The 18,549-nt window shown below is 27.2% G+C and overlaps 1 protein-coding gene across 7 annotated transcripts in view; it reads right to left on the bottom strand.

The window, feature by feature from the left end:
* LOC105205280 (serine/threonine-protein kinase ATR) overlaps positions 1–18,549 on the bottom strand; it is a 33,977-nt gene that overhangs the window by 14,444 nt on the left and 984 nt on the right. For all 7 annotated transcript variants that reach the window (XR_005575039.1, XR_005575038.1, XR_005575040.1 and 4 more), the window contains exons 2-32: positions 18,299–18,516; positions 18,051–18,221; positions 16,745–16,896; positions 16,489–16,638; positions 15,574–15,772; positions 15,343–15,482; positions 14,668–15,236; positions 14,067–14,237; positions 11,218–11,706; positions 10,947–11,124; positions 10,525–10,770; positions 10,339–10,455; positions 10,113–10,235; positions 9,236–9,483; positions 8,940–9,161; positions 8,704–8,875; positions 8,503–8,629; positions 7,861–7,985; positions 7,558–7,718; positions 7,329–7,489; positions 6,734–6,927; positions 6,566–6,650; positions 6,315–6,460; positions 6,128–6,244; positions 4,828–4,967; positions 4,537–4,761; positions 3,321–3,581; positions 2,343–2,568; positions 1,562–1,746; positions 1,285–1,475; positions 1,030–1,202 (exon numbers count right to left, since the gene is read on the bottom strand). Coding sequence is in view for 3 of the 7 variants with exons in the window: in XM_039450739.1 (XP_039306673.1) it covers positions 1,030–1,202; positions 1,285–1,475; positions 1,562–1,746; positions 2,343–2,568; positions 3,321–3,581; positions 4,537–4,761; positions 4,828–4,967; positions 6,128–6,244; positions 6,315–6,460; positions 6,566–6,650; positions 6,734–6,927; positions 7,329–7,489; positions 7,558–7,718; positions 7,861–7,985; positions 8,503–8,629; positions 8,704–8,875; positions 8,940–9,161; positions 9,236–9,483; positions 10,113–10,235; positions 10,339–10,455; positions 10,525–10,770; positions 10,947–11,124; positions 11,218–11,706; positions 14,067–14,237; positions 14,668–15,236; positions 15,343–15,482; positions 15,574–15,772; positions 16,489–16,638; positions 16,745–16,896; positions 18,051–18,221; positions 18,299–18,516 (6,082 nt within the window). In the remaining 4 variants the exon portion in view is untranslated. The remainder of the gene's footprint in view (positions 1–1,029; positions 1,203–1,284; positions 1,476–1,561; positions 1,747–2,342; positions 2,569–3,320; positions 3,582–4,536; positions 4,762–4,827; positions 4,968–6,127; positions 6,245–6,314; positions 6,461–6,565; positions 6,651–6,733; positions 6,928–7,328; positions 7,490–7,557; positions 7,719–7,860; positions 7,986–8,502; positions 8,630–8,703; positions 8,876–8,939; positions 9,162–9,235; positions 9,484–10,112; positions 10,236–10,338; positions 10,456–10,524; positions 10,771–10,946; positions 11,125–11,217; positions 11,707–14,066; positions 14,238–14,667; positions 15,237–15,342; positions 15,483–15,573; positions 15,773–16,488; positions 16,639–16,744; positions 16,897–18,050; positions 18,222–18,298; positions 18,517–18,549) is intronic.

Raw genomic sequence — 18,549 nt, forward strand, 5'->3', positions numbered from 1 at the left:
AGTAATGTTAGAATTATCCACATTTTTCAAATTAAAGCTGGTCAGGTTTTATAAGAAATTAAGCAATTAATAAAAAAATGACTATAATAAAAGATTTTAACGATTATTTAATAATAAATTATAAATAATAATAAAAATAAACTGTATTAACAAAAATTTATACTATTTTATAATTACATTTTAAGTTATGTATTAATAATACTGTTTACATTATTTATAAATAAAAATAACATTATTTTTGTATCTCCTTAACGGATAGGGTGTCAGTTGAAGTTCGCCCGTGGGTTGATAGAGCAAGTCAAACTGAGCAGAAAAGTCCTGTACCATTTTTCATTATTCGCAATAGTTACCAAGATAAAAATTAGTAAAATCGGCGAATAAGCGCGTACCGACGAGTGGTCTCCGCGTGCGGTGGGTAAGGAAAATACGTGCCCATTTGTCGACTTTACTAATTTTTATCTCGGTAACTATTGTGAATATTGAAAAATGGTACAGGATTTTTCTGCTCAGTTTGACTTGCTCTATCAACCCACGAGACCACGGGCGAACTTCATCTGACACCCTATACAAAACATAGTATATGTATTTGCATGCACAAGCGCGCGCGCGCGCGCGCGCAAGTGTGTGTGTGTGTGTGAGAGAGAGTGAGTTACGACGAGTTACAACATTCGGCGAGTTGTACCGAGTATTTGGCAATTATTCGATATTCTTTATCTTTTTTCTGATATTCTTTTTCTCAATATTCTTTGATATGTACATGTTTTTATCTGTGTTGAATATTTGCTGAATATTCAGATATTCGGTTCACGATTATCGATATTCAGTATTCGTTAAGTGCCGAATATTAATATTTGTTGCATCTCTATCTCCTATTTTTAATTTTAAAATTATTATCAATATCATTACTATTGTTATTTTGTTATTTTTTTAATTGCCGAATAACAGGATATCGAATAATTGCCGAATAATTGTCGCAACTGTAATATATTTTGCTATTATTAAGATATTACTGCTATTATTAAGATATACATTAAAAACTGATGCCATCATCCATAAGCAATGTTGCGGATACGCTGAAATTAATTTCACTAAAATCGTGCAGAGAGTACTTTGTACTTGCGGTGATGGATGGCAAATTCTCGATACAAGTTGGCTAAACGCTGTCAGCCACATGAACGTCGGTAATCTATGATGGTAGACCTCTGAAATGTAAAAATCAATTCATATTCTCTGTTTAATAGTGGAAATAAATCATTATAATCTTTTATTGATTTAAATAGATACCCATGATCTGAGTCATCTTTGACAAACGATCTCTACGAAGTTGAGTAATATCTGCTTTATCAGAAGCGATTGTAGCGCGAGAAGCGTTATCCAACCAGATGGTCAACATTTTAGGCATTGAATGATGAATATACTTGCAGCCATATTGAAGCGATTTGCCGTAAAAATTCATCATGTGTATTTGCAGGTCTCTTGATTACATAAAAACGCATTAATGGTTAATGTGATTATAACTTCAGTCATATCGCGATTAAGTTATGTTAAAGAGCATACCTACCGCTTATTTCTATCTCTGTCTTCTTCGGACATTCTCTCAACAATAGTATCATAATATTGAGCACATGACACCCAGCTTTTTTCCCAGCATTTCCATACCTCGATTGCTTCTTTATAGTTAACAATACAACCATCTGTATCGACATTAAGAGTTTCATCATTGTATTTTGCAAAAAGAAGTTTTGCCTGAAAATAGACATAAAACAATTGAAGTTGGGTAAGTTGATATTTCAAATAAGATAATGACCTATAAAATTAATTTAGTTAAATTAAAAATTGCATTTAAATTAAATTACCTAAATTAAAGTAACAATTAATTTTGAAAAGCATTATTTATGTCGCAATTTTTTAAAATTAGATTCTTCTAGGTAACAAAATAATATTAATTATCAAATAAATTTAATATTTTATTTGTAAATAAAATTTATATAAAATAACAGAAAAATATTGTTTTTAATATAATATATATAATATAACAATACAGTATAATATAAATTTTTTAATATAATATAAAATGTTACTTTAATACTTTTAACTTTTTTTCTTTTCTATAGGTAAATTTTTTACTTAGAAAAAAAGTTAATAAATTGAAGTTTACATTCAAAAATAACTAATTAAAGTTAAAAATTAATATATTTGAAATAAACTAAGTTAAAAGTTATTAACATTTTAATTTTATTATTTAATTTTTATAACTTGTTAATTAGTCACTATTCAATTCTGAAAATAACTATAAATGATATTTTTTAAAGTCAAATAATTTTATCTTTCAGCATTACAACCTTTGCGCAATATCTTCTTTCTTCATTGGAATCTCCCGATGGCAACAGTTTGTAATACTGCGCTGGTTGGAAACAATTTGAGAAGCAACGATTTAAAGTGGTAAAAGCATCTTCCTGACAATTTTTCTGCCAATATAATTGAGCTTGCTCTATATACAACGGTTGCGGTGGGCACCAATCACTGGCTGATAAAATATGCATATATGCTAGTTGGTGAAGGCCAGTCCTAATAAAACAATTTGTATTGGTTACACAGAAATGATCAAAGATATAAAAAGAGGTATCTATCAACGTAGGATGGACAAAATTCGACATATTTTGGACAAAGTCCATGCTAGTGATAAAAATCAGTATTTTTCGAAAAAAAAAAACGGAAAAATTGATCTTTTCTTTAATAATAATAAAATAGAAAACAATAAAAAAATATTGTTAATTGAAAAAAGCTCCAATTTAAACTTGAATAAAATCTATAATAGATTAAAAATCAAAGTAAATAAACTGGTTTTAATTGTAAGATATATAATAAATACAAAATAGATCCAGATAAAATTTTAAATTCTGTTACTATTATGTTTTTCCTATTAAACTACAAATATTTAATATAAAATTTATTAATGCTCATATCTTCAAAATACTTGTTAAAAAAATTATTTCACAGATTAATTAAAGTTAAAAAAGATTTTATTATAAGGTTTCATTATTATTAAATAATTTTCATTTTTCTTTAAATCATAATGATTAAATGCTATTTACTTATTAAAATAAAAATATATTTTTGTATAAAATTATATAAATATATTGATGTTATATATTAATTATTTATATAGTGTTAGCTTATTATTGGCTAATCATGGCAAAATCCGGATTTTATCATCCTAGACTTTATCCAATGATAAAGTCTAGAAAGATGAAAACCGAAATTTGCTATAATTTTTTCCACCTAGTGGACTTTTCCGTACTGAACTTGGACGTACATACTTTCTAGCAATTTTGGCACTCTTCAACCAAATTTTTCCAATTTCTTGTTTAAGCATTAAATTTTCCGTGTTTTGAGTCTTCCGTTGCAGCTGCACAGCCAAATCTAAAGTGGCTCTACGCATACTTAGAACAAATTCTACGCCGCGAGATGCTTTTAACAATTGTCCACGTTTCTCCCATTCTTCCAGCATTGCTGGAAAGCTCTCTGCATTGTTTAACATTAATAAAGTCGCCTTATCAAATTCATTCAATATGTGTAATCTGAAAATGATACATCAAATATATTTCAATAATTTAAATTTAGTTAATACAATTTCATAACAAATAAATTTTATTAACATTAGAAATAAAAGAGTCTAGTTCATTTTTATAGGAGTTTGAATACTGAATACGAATCTAATTTTTAAATTGCTCTATCGCTTTTAAGAAATTTATCTAAAATTGTTATTTTCATGTACTTTTTTCATATTACAACTACATGTTGAAAAAATTTTATTGCAATCAAAATTAAATGTTATTAGGACTTTCAAAAGAAATTTTTGTGTTGACTGTAGTTAACAAGATATTCATAATTAAATAAGAAATATGTATGTGAAGAGTTCCTAAATAATTTTTTGTTAAAATTCAAATATTAAGAATATCTCATTTTTATTGATTATACTAATTCGTCAATTTTAACATTAAATTCGTACTCACTATTATGAAAGACAATAATACAAATTTTTACAAAAATGTAGATATTTTTTTGAACTTTAACATTTTATTCCATATCAAATCATTTTAAACTTGTCTATTTTGACATCAGTTTCATATTCAGTATCCTAAAAAACTCAAAAGTTTAAAGAAATATAGCTGAAAACTGTTTGGTAAACCAATGTTTTAATTCGTAGCTTTTTCAATAGACTTTATATTTGACTATAAATATCTTATTAATTTTTGCCGATACAAAAAATTCTTTTTAAAGGTTGAAAGTACTATCAATATATTTAATTTTGATTGCAATAAAACTTTTCTAGCACATTGTATCATAATTATAATATGACAAAATACGTAAAAAAATAGCTCTTCTTTATAATTTTAATTATAATTTTCCCAAAATTTTGATGTAAAGCAATTTGAAAATTGAATTCACATTCAATGTCCAAAAAACTACAGGAAATGTCTAGTCCTATTTTGGTATTTTTTTGAGCATCTAACGTAAATTATTAATACTTACTTCATAATGTACGAATAACTTTGTTGATAAGCTCCGGGTCGAGAAGCATCTTCTAATAACGATACTAGATTTTTTTTTAACGACAGCAAATCCGGTTTTATTCCCTTTACAAGATCATCTAATAGCACGTCTTTTATATTTTTTTGCGAGGATTCGTCAAACCGAGAGAAATGAGCAAGTCTCCAAAAAAGCTCACGTTCAGTTATAAGAGGCTCTAATTCTGGGCTGCCAAAAAAAAGTTTTAATTTACAAATAATTTAACTACATATTTATTTAAACTGTAATAATTACCTGTTAGTCAACAGACCCTCGGTGATGTGTTTAGCAGTAAACGGTTGATCTAGACCAAGATAGCATTGAATCATACCTTTCAAGTACGTATGTTTCGAGTCTTTCGTTTGCATAAGTCTTTCGTAACACGTAGCTGCGTCCTAATCAAATGTAAGTATCAGAATGCATAGTTGAGTAAATCAATGTTTTAAAAACTAAAGTTAATAATTAATTATATTAAAAATTGCATGAATAAAATCTAATTAAGTCAAAAGTTAAGTTACAATTAAATTAAGTTAAATTTTAAATTAATTTATTTAAAAAATAGTTATTTATATTAACTTAGAATGTTTTAATTTTAAAAAATTATATTACTCTAAATAACAAAATAATTAGGATAGAATGAAATGTACAAATGCGACTGACCAATTTTCTCTCCCAAAATCTTGGACTGATTTTTAGCATCGTGGACATAAAGCTTTACAGGAGTACAACAAATACATTACAGGCATACGAGGATCAATAATAAAGAGAGTATTATCTATTCGATAACAAAAAATAAATAAATAAATTGTGCACGTATTTTTAAGTAAAATATATAATGAAAAGACAAAAAAGGTTTTAGAAGATTAAAATTCTACAGTGAGAATCGGTTCTCTGCTGTTTTACAATCAACTCTATCATCGAAGCGGTAATATTTAATATTATCTCCATTATTAGCTAATAATTTTGGTCCTATATATCATGAAACTGAAATATGTTTGCCATAAAATAAAATAAATAAAATTAAACAGGAATGTCAACAGTTTTTTTTTGTAATTATAATAGCTCTTTCATTGAACCTCAAAGACAAACTGATATTTTCTATCCCACTCTACTCTATATTATAATATGGATCATTAGATAAATAATTTAATATTTTATTTATAAATTAATAATATGAAAGAACAAAAAAATAAATTGTTTTTTATATGGAAATGTATTTTTTCTTGTGAGTGTGTGTGTGTGTGTGTGTGCGTGCGCGCGCGCGCGCGCGCGCGCACATGTATATGCATATGTGGCGGGGAAAGGGAGGATAAATTTTTAACTTGGAAAAAAAGTTAATAAATTAAAGTTTATGTATTTTAAAAATAACTAGTTGAAGTTAAAAATTAATATATTTGAAATTAACTAAGTTGAATTTAACTAAGTCATTAATATTTTAACTTAATTATTTAACTTTAAATTTTTTAATTTGTTACTATTCAACCCTGGCGAGATGTAATTTGGTAAAGTAAAATTGTGACTTGGAAGTATAATTATTTAATTTGTCTAACAGTACCTGAAGCTGCCCATTAACTTCGTGAGCTAAAACCAACTGTTGCAAAGTGGGATACTGACTTTGGGTCACTAGGATACCAGACACTCCGTCAGGTTCATCGAGTTGCGCATAAATTTTCTGAAACAGTTCATCGTGAAACGGAGAAATGTGTTACATATATTATATTAAAGCGTGGAATATTACATACAGCGAGTAAACCACCTTCTATTGATTCTGATAAACCTTTATTAGTAGACGCCATGTGTTGTTCTAGATACATCAATGCGCGGTGATATTCCCGTGATTGATAACAACCTTCCGCCACTACCAGACTGTCTAATCTAGCGCAGAATTCTAAAAATATTAATAAAACAATTAATGATCTATAATATATATGATCTAGAAAAATCATAAATTAAGTACACAAAAAATAAAGTAGAAACACTTTTTATTACAAACTTTTTATCGCTTCATATCTATTGTCTTGAAACAATCTTCGTTCTCTGAGCCATCTTTGTAAATGATCCAATATACAAAAGATTACCTGTCCCAATCATACAAAAACATTTAACAACAATATTTAGACAAAACTCTCCTTAAGTATTATTAAAGAATTTATGTGCTAACTCGTGAGCAGCGTGTACGTCTAGTTTCTTCTGAGATTCTCTCGTCATCAGCCTTCACACTCTGTCCATATCGAAGTGGCCTATGACGCAGAAGTTCAGGATCTAACACAGACTTCTGTCTAACATTAATTACGGCTAGCATCTCTTCTTGAATCTTGATATGTTCTTCTTCTTCATTATTTGCGATTATGTATGCTAAATAATGATATGATAGATAAAGAAACAATATATGAAACAATATATTGAAATAAAGGATTTCTTATAAAAACTAAATAAGTTTATTTAAAAAAAAAAAATCTAGATTATTTGGTGCCAAATCATTTTCTATCAATAACGTACAGAAAATATAGATAGAAATAGATAGTAAATATAAAATCTCCACAAAAATTACAAACACAAGTCCAGAAGCTTTTTATTTATTTTTTAATAGGTTCTCAAAATTATTATACAATGAACAGTTTAAAGATGAGAAGCTTATTTTGTTTTTTGAAAATTAAATAATAAAAATTTAATAATTTTTTTCCTTTTTAAACTTATTTGATTTCTGTGAAAAATCCTTTAATTCTTTAAATAAACATATTGCAATTCCAACTTACAGACAATATATGGTAAACAAAATATTAATGTTTTTATATCCCGTTTGAACGCCAATTTGCATGCTTGTAATACATTATTGAGCGTTGTATTACGTACAGCATTAGACATATTGCAAAACCAGTTATAAGCCCAGTTTTCAACTGAAGAACCTGCTTCAGAACTATAAATTTTTGTATTAGTTACCAATCAGTGTGAGATAATAGCAGTAAAATTTCATATAAAGATTACCCATAAACAGGATGTGGAAATTCTTTGTCATCACTATTAGTGGCTATCTTGTAATGCGATGTTAGAAAAGGGGTAATAATTTGTTGCGTTGTAAGCGGTAAATTATTCCACAATTCATTATTTCGACCTCGCGGAGAAATATCGTATGCCTTTAATATCTCCTAAAAAATAATCATAGCGGTAAATATTTAATTTTTTTCCATCAAATATGAATATGTATAAGCCATAAGGTGTGTATATACCATATATAATATATACATATTCATATACATACATATGCGCGCGCGCGTGTGTGTAATATACCTGTATAGCGAGTGAGAAACAATCCATACTCTGGCTGTTCTTTTGCATCTGAAAAGCCCGCACATGTTCAGAAAGTAGCGCACATGCAAATTCTTCATTCATGTCTGATATAAATTTACTATAATCTATAATGTAAAAAAAATTTAAACAGATTTATACAGTTCATGAAGGTAAAAATTATATTTATTATGATAAAAATGTAAAACTTGTTAAAAAAATTATAACAAAATATTGATAAAATTTTGATGTTTCGATGATATTTTATTAAATTTTATAACTTTATATTTAAGTTTATATTTTAAAACTTTTCAAAAAGTCATTAACTTCAAAATGACATTTATTTATCATTATAAAGAAATTTTTCGTTGCAATTTCATAAAAAATTTAATACAATTTCAAAAAGTGTGATTAATTTGTCATTAAATTATATTAATAATTTTCCGTTGAAATTTCATTACATTTTCACTAAATTCTCATTAAAATATAATCCGTTTTTCATCAAACGCAAAAAATCTTTTCAATATCAAATATCATTAAAATTTTATTGCATATTGAAATTTTATCAAATTTAATGAAACGTTAAATTCATCGAAATTTTATTAAAAATTTTATATCAAAATTTTATATAAAAAAATCTAGTACCTTTAGAAATAATTCTTCGCGGAAGAAGACTTGGTTCAATAGCTCCTAATTCTCCGAGACATTCTCCGTAACATAAACGGATAGACTCGTCTTTATCTTGACATCCAAGCAGCAGAGTATCCAACAGCTTTAAAATATTATGTGCATATATTTGGTACAGTAAGTAATATATATTCATATATTTAATTATTATAAACGTACTTCAACGATTAGCGGATGGACGTCGGTTTCACTTAATATCATCTTGTTAAGCTCGCTACGATGCTCTTCCAAAAATATTTGCAAATGTTTCAGGGCTCTAATTCGCACTTCATCAGTTTCGTGTGTAATTCGTTTCAACCATAACTTTAAATTAGCATTAAATCCCTCGGGTCTAAGATATTGAAGAGTTTTATAAAATACATAAAATAGTGAATATACGTTAAACATAAATTTACCTTGCTTGCAAAATATGTGCTTTGACTATATCAGATATATGAGTGGGGACCTTCATGTCGTCTATAAAAAATAATTCTGAAATGTGAACATTATATTCCCCGTTATTTTGAATAATTAGAAATTCTAACATGTTGTTGACTTTTTCTGGAAATATTTCCTGTAGCGGTATTAATGATACACATATTGTTGGGAACAGTGATCCTAAGTCTTCGATAGCTATGCTGGAAACAATTTTTGAAAATTATCATCCAAAATGTAATTTTACATGAGGTAATTTGATACTTCTGCAACATACTTGTGAATAAATGCATCCCACGTGTCACAAACTAAGCGCGAGAAGCCTGGTCTTTTGAATCCAAGCGATGTTCGTAATGTGGCTAAAATTTTGTATCTAAGCGGAGTTAAATAAATAGCACCCATGTAACGAATTAAAACGGCTAGTGAAGCAAGTGCAGATTGTTGCGTATATTCATCCGATTTGGGACCGAGTTTTATATCAAAATTCACCAATATCCCATGCAATCGTAGATTCAAATAAGACTTCTGTGTATATACATATAATAATTCATTTAATATTGCCACGTGTTTCGGTTAAAGATGTATTACACCCATTTTTACAAATGTGTTAATATTTATATTTTAAATAATCTGTGTACATATGAAAGTAGTATTTACATTTTATCTTTGTTAAACAATACATTTTTATAATTTATTTACTTTATTTAATAATATTTTTTATTGTTATAAAATTTAAAAAATAATAATAAAAATCTAACTTTTGTAGAAATCTTTTAAGTATATTCAAAATTTATGCAAAATTTATTGTGATTCTGAGCCTAAGAGTGCTCTCTAAATAAATTTTGTTTATTTAGAGAAAACAACTAATTTTTGCATCGCATGCATAAAACTTTAAATAAATTATCTTGAACTATTTGTAGAAACAATTTAAATTTTGATCATAATCAATATATTTTCATAGACCACATTTTTATCTTTTATTAAAATAATTTTTTACCCAATATTTATAAAAAATTATCACTAAATTTTTTGGACTATTTTCAAATGCAATGTAAAATAATTCGTAATTTTTTCATTATTTTAAAAATAGGTGTAATACACCTTAATCATAATGTAATATACTTTAATCATAATGTAATTATTAAAATACTTACAACTTGCTCTTTCGTATTAAACTTTCCTCTAAGACTAGTATCGTATTCTGAAATGATTTCTAACAAACCTATTATTTTTTCAGGCGATTCATAAAAATGTAACATAAGTTCTTCAAAAATTCCCTGCAAAATTACATATATATTTTTTTAAGGCACGTATTTTATAGTTTTTATGTTGTAAAATAAAAGTTAAAAGAATTTATTAACAAGAATCAAAATTTTTTACCATGAAAGACTCTTTTGTCAAAAGTGCAAGACTAGTTTCTGTTATTCTTGTTACAAGTTTCAAACATTCTGTAGTTATTCGGAGAGACGGGTTTAAGAACGCATAACTGCAAATGTACTAAAAAAAGAAAAAAAATTTGAATTACACCATATCGATTCACTTAAATCATTAAACAATTTTACACACCGGAAAATATTCTTGAAGCATCTGCTTTATATCCATAGGAATCAAGTCGGCTATATCATATAAAAGTTGATTTGCTTTTGGCATTTCAACGATAATTGCAATCAGAAAGCAGACAGCATAATGACCATCCTTCTGCATTAATTGCCGTGATCCTTCGTAGCCTATACATTTAGCAACACGATGCAACGTAGTTGCCATATTATATGAGAAATTTATATAATTGTAAACAGCACGTAACATTAAGAGCTGTAAAATAAATTGATAACGCAATTAGCGCATGTGGTTGGTTCTTTTCAGCTGAATTCCTGCACAGTTTTTCTTTCCAATTTTTCTCTTTAACATAAAAACAAAAAATGAACGGCGCAAAAAGTTTAGTTGAAAAGAACACTTAATTTGTAAGTAATAATTTATAAAATAATTACTTTCAAGAAATCTTTTCGATATCGAACATATAAAACTTTTGGAGAAACGTTCAGAAAGTCGGCAACACTACGATACATAGCTGTGGCGGACGCTACAGCTAAATGTGACGAATTTGGATGCGTTATTGTAATTAAAAATACATCCAGAATTCTCCTTTCCGTTAAATGCAATGGAACACTAAAAAATTGTTATATTAATTAGCTGTTGATAATAAAAAAATAATCTAGTATTTACCAAATAATATATATACTATTAATCTCCATATCTTACCATACAAAATTTTTTGCAGTATCGAGTAACGTATTGTGTAAAGAATAATTGGAAGTATTCAATGCAGTCATAAGTGTAGTGGCTATAATATTAATTATTAGATCAACATATTCGTCCAACTCGTTTGGTACAGTATCCGGCAAACATTCATTGTTGTTCTTAACCGTAGCAATTTTATTACTTAATAATTGCCCGATTATTGACGCAATATTTGACCGAATCTCAACATTTTCATCATGTATATAAGAAAGCCACTTCTTCGTTATTTCATTCGAGTTAAATGACATTATATGATTTGAAAAAGAAAGAATACTTTTAGAAACATGCAAACGTATGGTAACGTTAGTCGAAGAAAGTAGTTTGAAGTATGTATTGAAAATATGATCATAAGTTCTCGGTAGATAATGCATGTTGGACTTGACATCGTTTCTTGCACTCTCTGTACAGCATTCACAATCTATTCTCCATTTTCTGTTATCTAACGATTCACTAAAAATAGAAATTATTCCATTATTTTATAAATACAAACTATTAAAGTTTGTAAAAAGTAATGTCGTTACTGCTACTTTCTGTTTGTAGAAATGAATTCCGAACTAGCTATAAACATTATAAGTTTAGAATTGTAAGTTATATTATTAGAGGAAGGACGGTCGTGTAATATAGCTGGGGTGGCATAATATTATAATATCTTGTATAAAAAGTATTGAATTCTAAAAGTAACCGTTAAAATTATTTTGTTATAATCTATTTGTAAACAATTATTGCGTTTACACGTCATTGAATTTAGTAACATCCGTAGTTATAAAACTGGCCAACTACAGTCATTCCATTTTTCAGAGGAATACTGGTCATTGGTCAGTTTTATAACTACCGATGTTATTAAACTCGATTAAGTGACATGTAAACGTAATAATTGCAGAATAGTTACTGATCATTATTGTGTTTTTATAAAAGCTGAATTTCAGTTTTGCAGGTGTGAGACATTTCACAGATATATACTCTCCATGTAAATTTGAGAATCATGTTACATATTAATATCATTTAATTTAATGTGTGCATAAATTTGATAAATGAAGTCACGTTATATGTAGGCTGTAATTGTAGAATATGGTCTGCTATGTGCATCTCTCTTGCAACTTTACAATCTCGTTATAGATGTTGTATAATGTTTATTAAAAGCAATTATTTTAAAAGTTTTCAGTAATTTAAAAATATTTTAAGCCAAAAAAGTTATTGATAAAAGTTAATAACAGATTAACATGTCAATCAGACGTCGATAGCATTTACAATCTTTGACAGGTGTAATTAATAAAGCCCAATACAAAATTTAAAAGTTGCACAAAAAGTTAAATTAATTAAAAGATTAAATTAAGTTTAAATTAAAAGTGTATTTTTAAAAGTATTATTTATATTTTAAAAAATATGCTTTTAATTTCTTTAATAAAATGTTTTAACTTTTAGAATGATTTTTCCATCCATTCAGTCCATTAAATGACTCCCCAGAAATAATTAATTGATGCCAAATCGATATCAATTCGATGTCGATATTAATATCCAAATAGCAACAAAATTCGAACATTTTAACATCGATGTAGACGTCAAATTTGAACTTATTTCAACCGTCAAAATGATATCAATTTGATGTTGACCTGACTTATCATTTCTCCCTGGGGTAGCACACGTAGCAAACGTACGTAGCACAAGGAAACAAGAAACAAGAAGTGGCGTTTTTTCGCCGGAAACAGGAAATGACGTTTTTTCGCCGGAAACAGGAAGTGGAATTTTTTTCGTCGGAAACAGGAAGTGGCGTTTTTTCGCTGGAAACAGAAAATGACGTTTTTTTTGCCAGAAACAAGAAGTGACGTTTTTTCGTCGGAAACAGAAAGTAACATTTTTTCACCGGAAACAGGAAGTGGCGTTTTTTCGCCAGAAAGAAGAAGTGGCGTTTTTTCGCCAGAAACAGAAAATGGCGTTTTTTCGCCAGAAACAGGAAATGACGTTTTCTTCGCCGGAAACAAGAAATGGCGTTTTTTTCCGAAAACAAGAAATGGCGTTTTTTGCCGGAAACAAAAAGTTGTGTTTTTCCTATAAATTTCCCGCTGGAATTTCCGGCGCACTAACGACATCCATTTTGGCCGGAATGAAAACTAAAGTCTCGTTAAAAAAAGTTTTTTTTTAAATAAAATATATTTTGTGAAATGTTCGTAAAATCTTGATTTGTGGCACTTATTTATGTATAAAATCTACGAAAGAGCATTAATTTGTTTTTTTTTTTTATTAATATAAGTGCCTTTCGTGACATTAGTTATTAGTATTCCACGATCCTCCTGCTATATCACCAACGTATCTTTTTTCTATCTTCAATAAATTATAAATTGTGTTCGTTCTATATACCCGATGAACTTCTAGCTATAGGTTTTCTCATCGAGACGGATTGGTAGAACCTTATGGCTAACTGGCGTTGATTAGAATTAAGTCGCGTTATATATTTATTAAATTATGTCGCGTAATATTTATTAAATTATTGTCAAAGAACAAAATGGTATTCTACAATCCTCTCTTTTCCTCTACTATCAATTAAATATGACTTAATAATATAAAATAAATAATTATATATATAATAAAATATAACTTTAAATAATATTAACTATACATGCAATATATATATATATATATATATATATATATATATATATATAAATGTACATTTAATATTTACTCTTAAATAATGTAGTTTTAAAGTCTAACATGTTACAATTTAGCATTATAAAAAGTAACAGTAACAATTTAATTTTATGAAGTAACATTCTCAACTTTGTAACTAATTAGATTTTAATAAACTATTATACCTTAATAAGATAATTTTTCCTTTTCCTGATGAGACACAGGCTACTTGACCCAAGACATCTGCAAGAGCCTCGTGTATTTCCACTTTAGTCGAAGACAAGGCAGTGTTTAAAACATATTGGCAAATATCTTCCAATTTTATGCTTGCATCATTCAGTAATAATACACTGTGTCTATATTTCAACATAATTTTACGATTAATAAGTATATCATTAAAAAAGTATATAAATAAGATTAATAAAATTCCACATTTTTTTATAAACACCAGATTAATAATAAAAATTAGTATCTTCCAAAAAAAACCAGCAAAAACTTTTTTTTATTAAAAAAAATTAGTAAGAGTCAGCGCAGTTCTTGTAGCATAGTACAACTTTTCATTCAAATCATATATTTAAACGATTTAGCTACAGTTATAGCCATCTTCAGTAAAAGTATACAGTATCTAGTTCATACGGCGCTCCATCAATACTTTAGTTGTCGATACTTAAGAATTACATTTTTTGTTATACATATATACAATAATTGAGCTCGACTCATGCTTTATTAAAAAAAAATAAATAAATAACATTAATCGCTATGTGTTAAAATTTAAAGAATACTTACGATATTGCTGCAACAGCTACTTGTATTTCACCATTTACACATGTGCGTAATAACTTCAATCTTTCCTTCCCACTGCCATATATGCATAAGGTTTTAAGACATTCCGACATCGTTTTAATATCCAGAGATTTTGCTCTTTGCACCATTTTCTGGCCAATGTCCATAGATCCTTTGAAATCTTGAGTGAATGGCAATGCCAATATCGATTGCAATAAAACTTTATTCGATTCGTTGTGAGCTATTAAATTCATAAAAATTTGAAAAATAATCTGTTCGTCTTGATATCTATCGGAATTTAAGTTTTGCATGAAAATCTTTAACATGGCATTTAAGTCGTTCTCATATAGGTTTACTTGAATCTTTTGTGTTTCTAGCCACAATTGTAATAAAGATGATGCTTTAATAATATGCAATACTGTTGTGAATTTTTTAGCTTCCATGAGATTCATTAATTCTTTTCTTAGCATTCTCCACGGTTCGCTGATCTCTGTTGCAAGAATAATTCTATCTGCTATAATGGCGCGTCGAATATCGATAAAAACAAATTGCATCAAAATCTCGATAACAATCTAAAAAATTAGAAATTACTAAATAAAGAAATAATGGATAATTCAAAAATAAAAATCTAAAATAAAATAATGTTATGAAACATATATGATTGTAATAATTACATACTGGACAATGTTTGAAGTAGGCAAAGAGATTTTTAATTTCCGATGTAGTACAGGATCGCGGTTCTACAATTAAATATTGTTTAATTTTATAACACGCAGCTTCTTCTAACTTTTTTGTCGCTTCTATTTTTATATTGGAAGCTAGAAAAAAAAAGATTTTGTATAACAATATTTAACAATATTAAGAGTATGTACGTATGCAAATTCAAATAAAATAGAAAAGAATACTTACTAACAAATTCGAAAGCTATTAAATTAATAACTTGAAAACACAAATCTGTTGTATAAATAGAAACACGTGATAATTGTATTAAACGTATCAATGTTTCTGCAAATTGAGACAACATATGTACAGATAACTCATCTGATCTTATCCAAGATGGGAGACTTTTCACTATTTCTAGGCTGTACATAATTATGGTTGTACATTTCTAAAAAAATGCAAATACAATGTTTTAAAACGCAATATAAACAGTTAAAATCAAAAAAAGGCTAACAACGGTTATACCGGATGTTAATGCTTTAATAATTTATATATGATTCTAAGTATATTTCCTTTGAACTGCGTATCATTATTGTCGGTAATGAAACGCAGCTTTTAAATTAAATCGGAAAAGTAATCACAATATTAAATGTTCTAAAAAAAGTATTAAAAATAAAAGGGAATAGTTTCAAAAGTATTTTATTACAGTAATAAAAAAATTTATTTGTAAAAATTACAGTTTTAAAACAATTAAAAAATTTTTTATTGTTATTAAGTACTCTTCAACTTCTACTTAAAAAATTATTCAACTTCTACTTAAAAAATTTTCAATCTCTTACAGTTTCGACAATATTCGCTTCGAAAGAAAAAAACTGATTTCTTCAAAAGAATATTTTCCTCAACGTGCGATTTAACAATTGTAACAAAATACGTTTTTGCTATTTTTGTCTATATTTTAATATAGCCAAAGTTCATTATTGGAAGGATATACTTGATTGTGTTTTCTTATAAGATTTGTTACAAACGTTGTTGACCCTTACTAGATTTTAGTTATGTGTACACTTCACAATCTTATATATAAATATATATATATTTTTTTTTATATATACATAACAAATTATTTTTAAAATAATATAAACTTTATTTGAAATCTCGATCACTTACATTATCATGAATATTATAGTTTTCTAATATTTCTACGAAGAGTAGTAATGCATCAATTTTTATATTTGGAGCAGAATTAACCATGATTATCATAATTCTATCCCATAACTTTACTTCATCCCAAACTGAAACACCAGCTTTCGCAATTATCTGTCAATACAAATATCATTGTAATCAATGAATGTCGTTAGAGAAACTTTTTATTAAAAAATCTATGAAAGAGCTAAACTGAATTAAATCTGTAAAGGAGCAAAACCTTTAATAAAGATGCTTGAATTGACGGAACGTTTAACGATGTAATCTTTGCAGGAAACGGTGTCAAGTCCAAATTCTCTATAATATCTTTTTCTGTATGAAACTTTGAGAGAGTCATCTCTTCTGTGGCACTTGCATAAAACTCTGCTATTTCTGTAGAGAAAATATAATACTTTTGTAGAGTTCATTATTAGTAAATATATTTAACTCTCCATGGTCTAATGTTTTTTTCGCTCCTTTTCTAATCCAACTAAGAAAATACTTTTTATAATGCTAATATTATGATATTATGATATTTATAATACTTTAAATAAATATCATAATATTAAATTAATGATACCAATCAGTTTATAGATAATAAGAATGGTTGCGTTCACAACGAACACAACGGTTGAGTAAGTGCTCGATGCTATTGATGTATTCTTTTACATTTCTAAAGATTCAATCACAAATAATAATCATTGAACGCTTATTGTATTCCCTATACGCAACCAACGTTAACAAGCATTTCTTATAGCATTTCGATGCCAATATAAACTCCCTTTTTCAAATCACATATATGATTCAGTTCTGATCAAAGATATACATATTTCTATGTACAATTGTATTTAATTATATTTTTATTCAGTGTTGGCTGAAAAATTTCAATAGCTAAAAAAAATTATCAAGTAAATTCCAGCTTTTATTAGATTTTATCTAATAATATAAACATATAAAAATTGCTAATATGTAATAAATATGTTTATATAACTTTGAGCAAAAAGATATTTCATTTTAATTAGTAAATCATATTAATTACTATTATTTAAAGAATAAAATCAACCAATAGTAATAAATTAATAATAATAAAATCTTGTAATGTCTTATATTTCTAATTAATTTGTAAAATATTATTTTTCAACAAAAATTTTGAAGATACAAAGGTTACTAAATTTTACATTAACTTGTAGTTTAACGACAGAAACAAAATAACAGAATTAAAATTTTTTATCTATAAAGATATGTTTATTATTCAACATGTTATGATAAAAATAAATTTATATGTTATATTGATTTCTAATTTATTACGGATTTTATTTTGGATAAAGCTTAAGGTAAAACTCTTTTTTAATTAACAATATTTTCTCTCTCTTTTGCTTTCTGTTTAATCGTTTCTAATAGCAAAAAGTAGGTCTTATAATTTTTTCTGAAAAATATTTTTACCACTAGCATATTTAAAAAAAAAAAAAAATGTTAAATACCAATCTTGTTTTTACTTCATCATAGTTACTGTTACTTTGGTCTATAATTAATCTAATAATACATACCATCGAGTATACTTAGGTATTCTGAAGTAATAGTCTGAAACATTGTCATGTGATGTCGTGATAATATTCTAAGCATACAAGCTTGTACCTCAATGCTATTTGCAAGCACCACATCACTTGGAGGTTTGGACACCAAATAGAACATTGTGCCAAATAACCAGGTTGTAAATGCTGACAACACAATAAAATGCATATATTATTAATATAGTTTTTGACAATAATGTAATATTTTTATACAAATATTTTACCTGCATATTGTTGCTGCAGAGTAATATCTGCGGGATTATTACTAAACGGTGGAACTAATACAGTAGTTAAAGTAGAAGATTTTTTCAACAAAGATTCCAGAAGTTGACAGAGCATCTGCTCTTTCTGAGGTTTTGTCCAATCGGAGAATATCGTTATTATCGGACGGTTGATATATTTCCATATTGAATCTGCCACAGCTCTGCATACTGTACTTACACTGCAGCAAGAAATATTTATTGTTAAAATATAT

The sequence above is a fragment of the Solenopsis invicta genome, chromosome 6 (assembly GCF_016802725.1).
Source record: "Solenopsis invicta isolate M01_SB chromosome 6, UNIL_Sinv_3.0, whole genome shotgun sequence".
Lineage (NCBI taxonomy): Eukaryota > Metazoa > Arthropoda > Insecta > Hymenoptera > Formicidae > Solenopsis > Solenopsis invicta.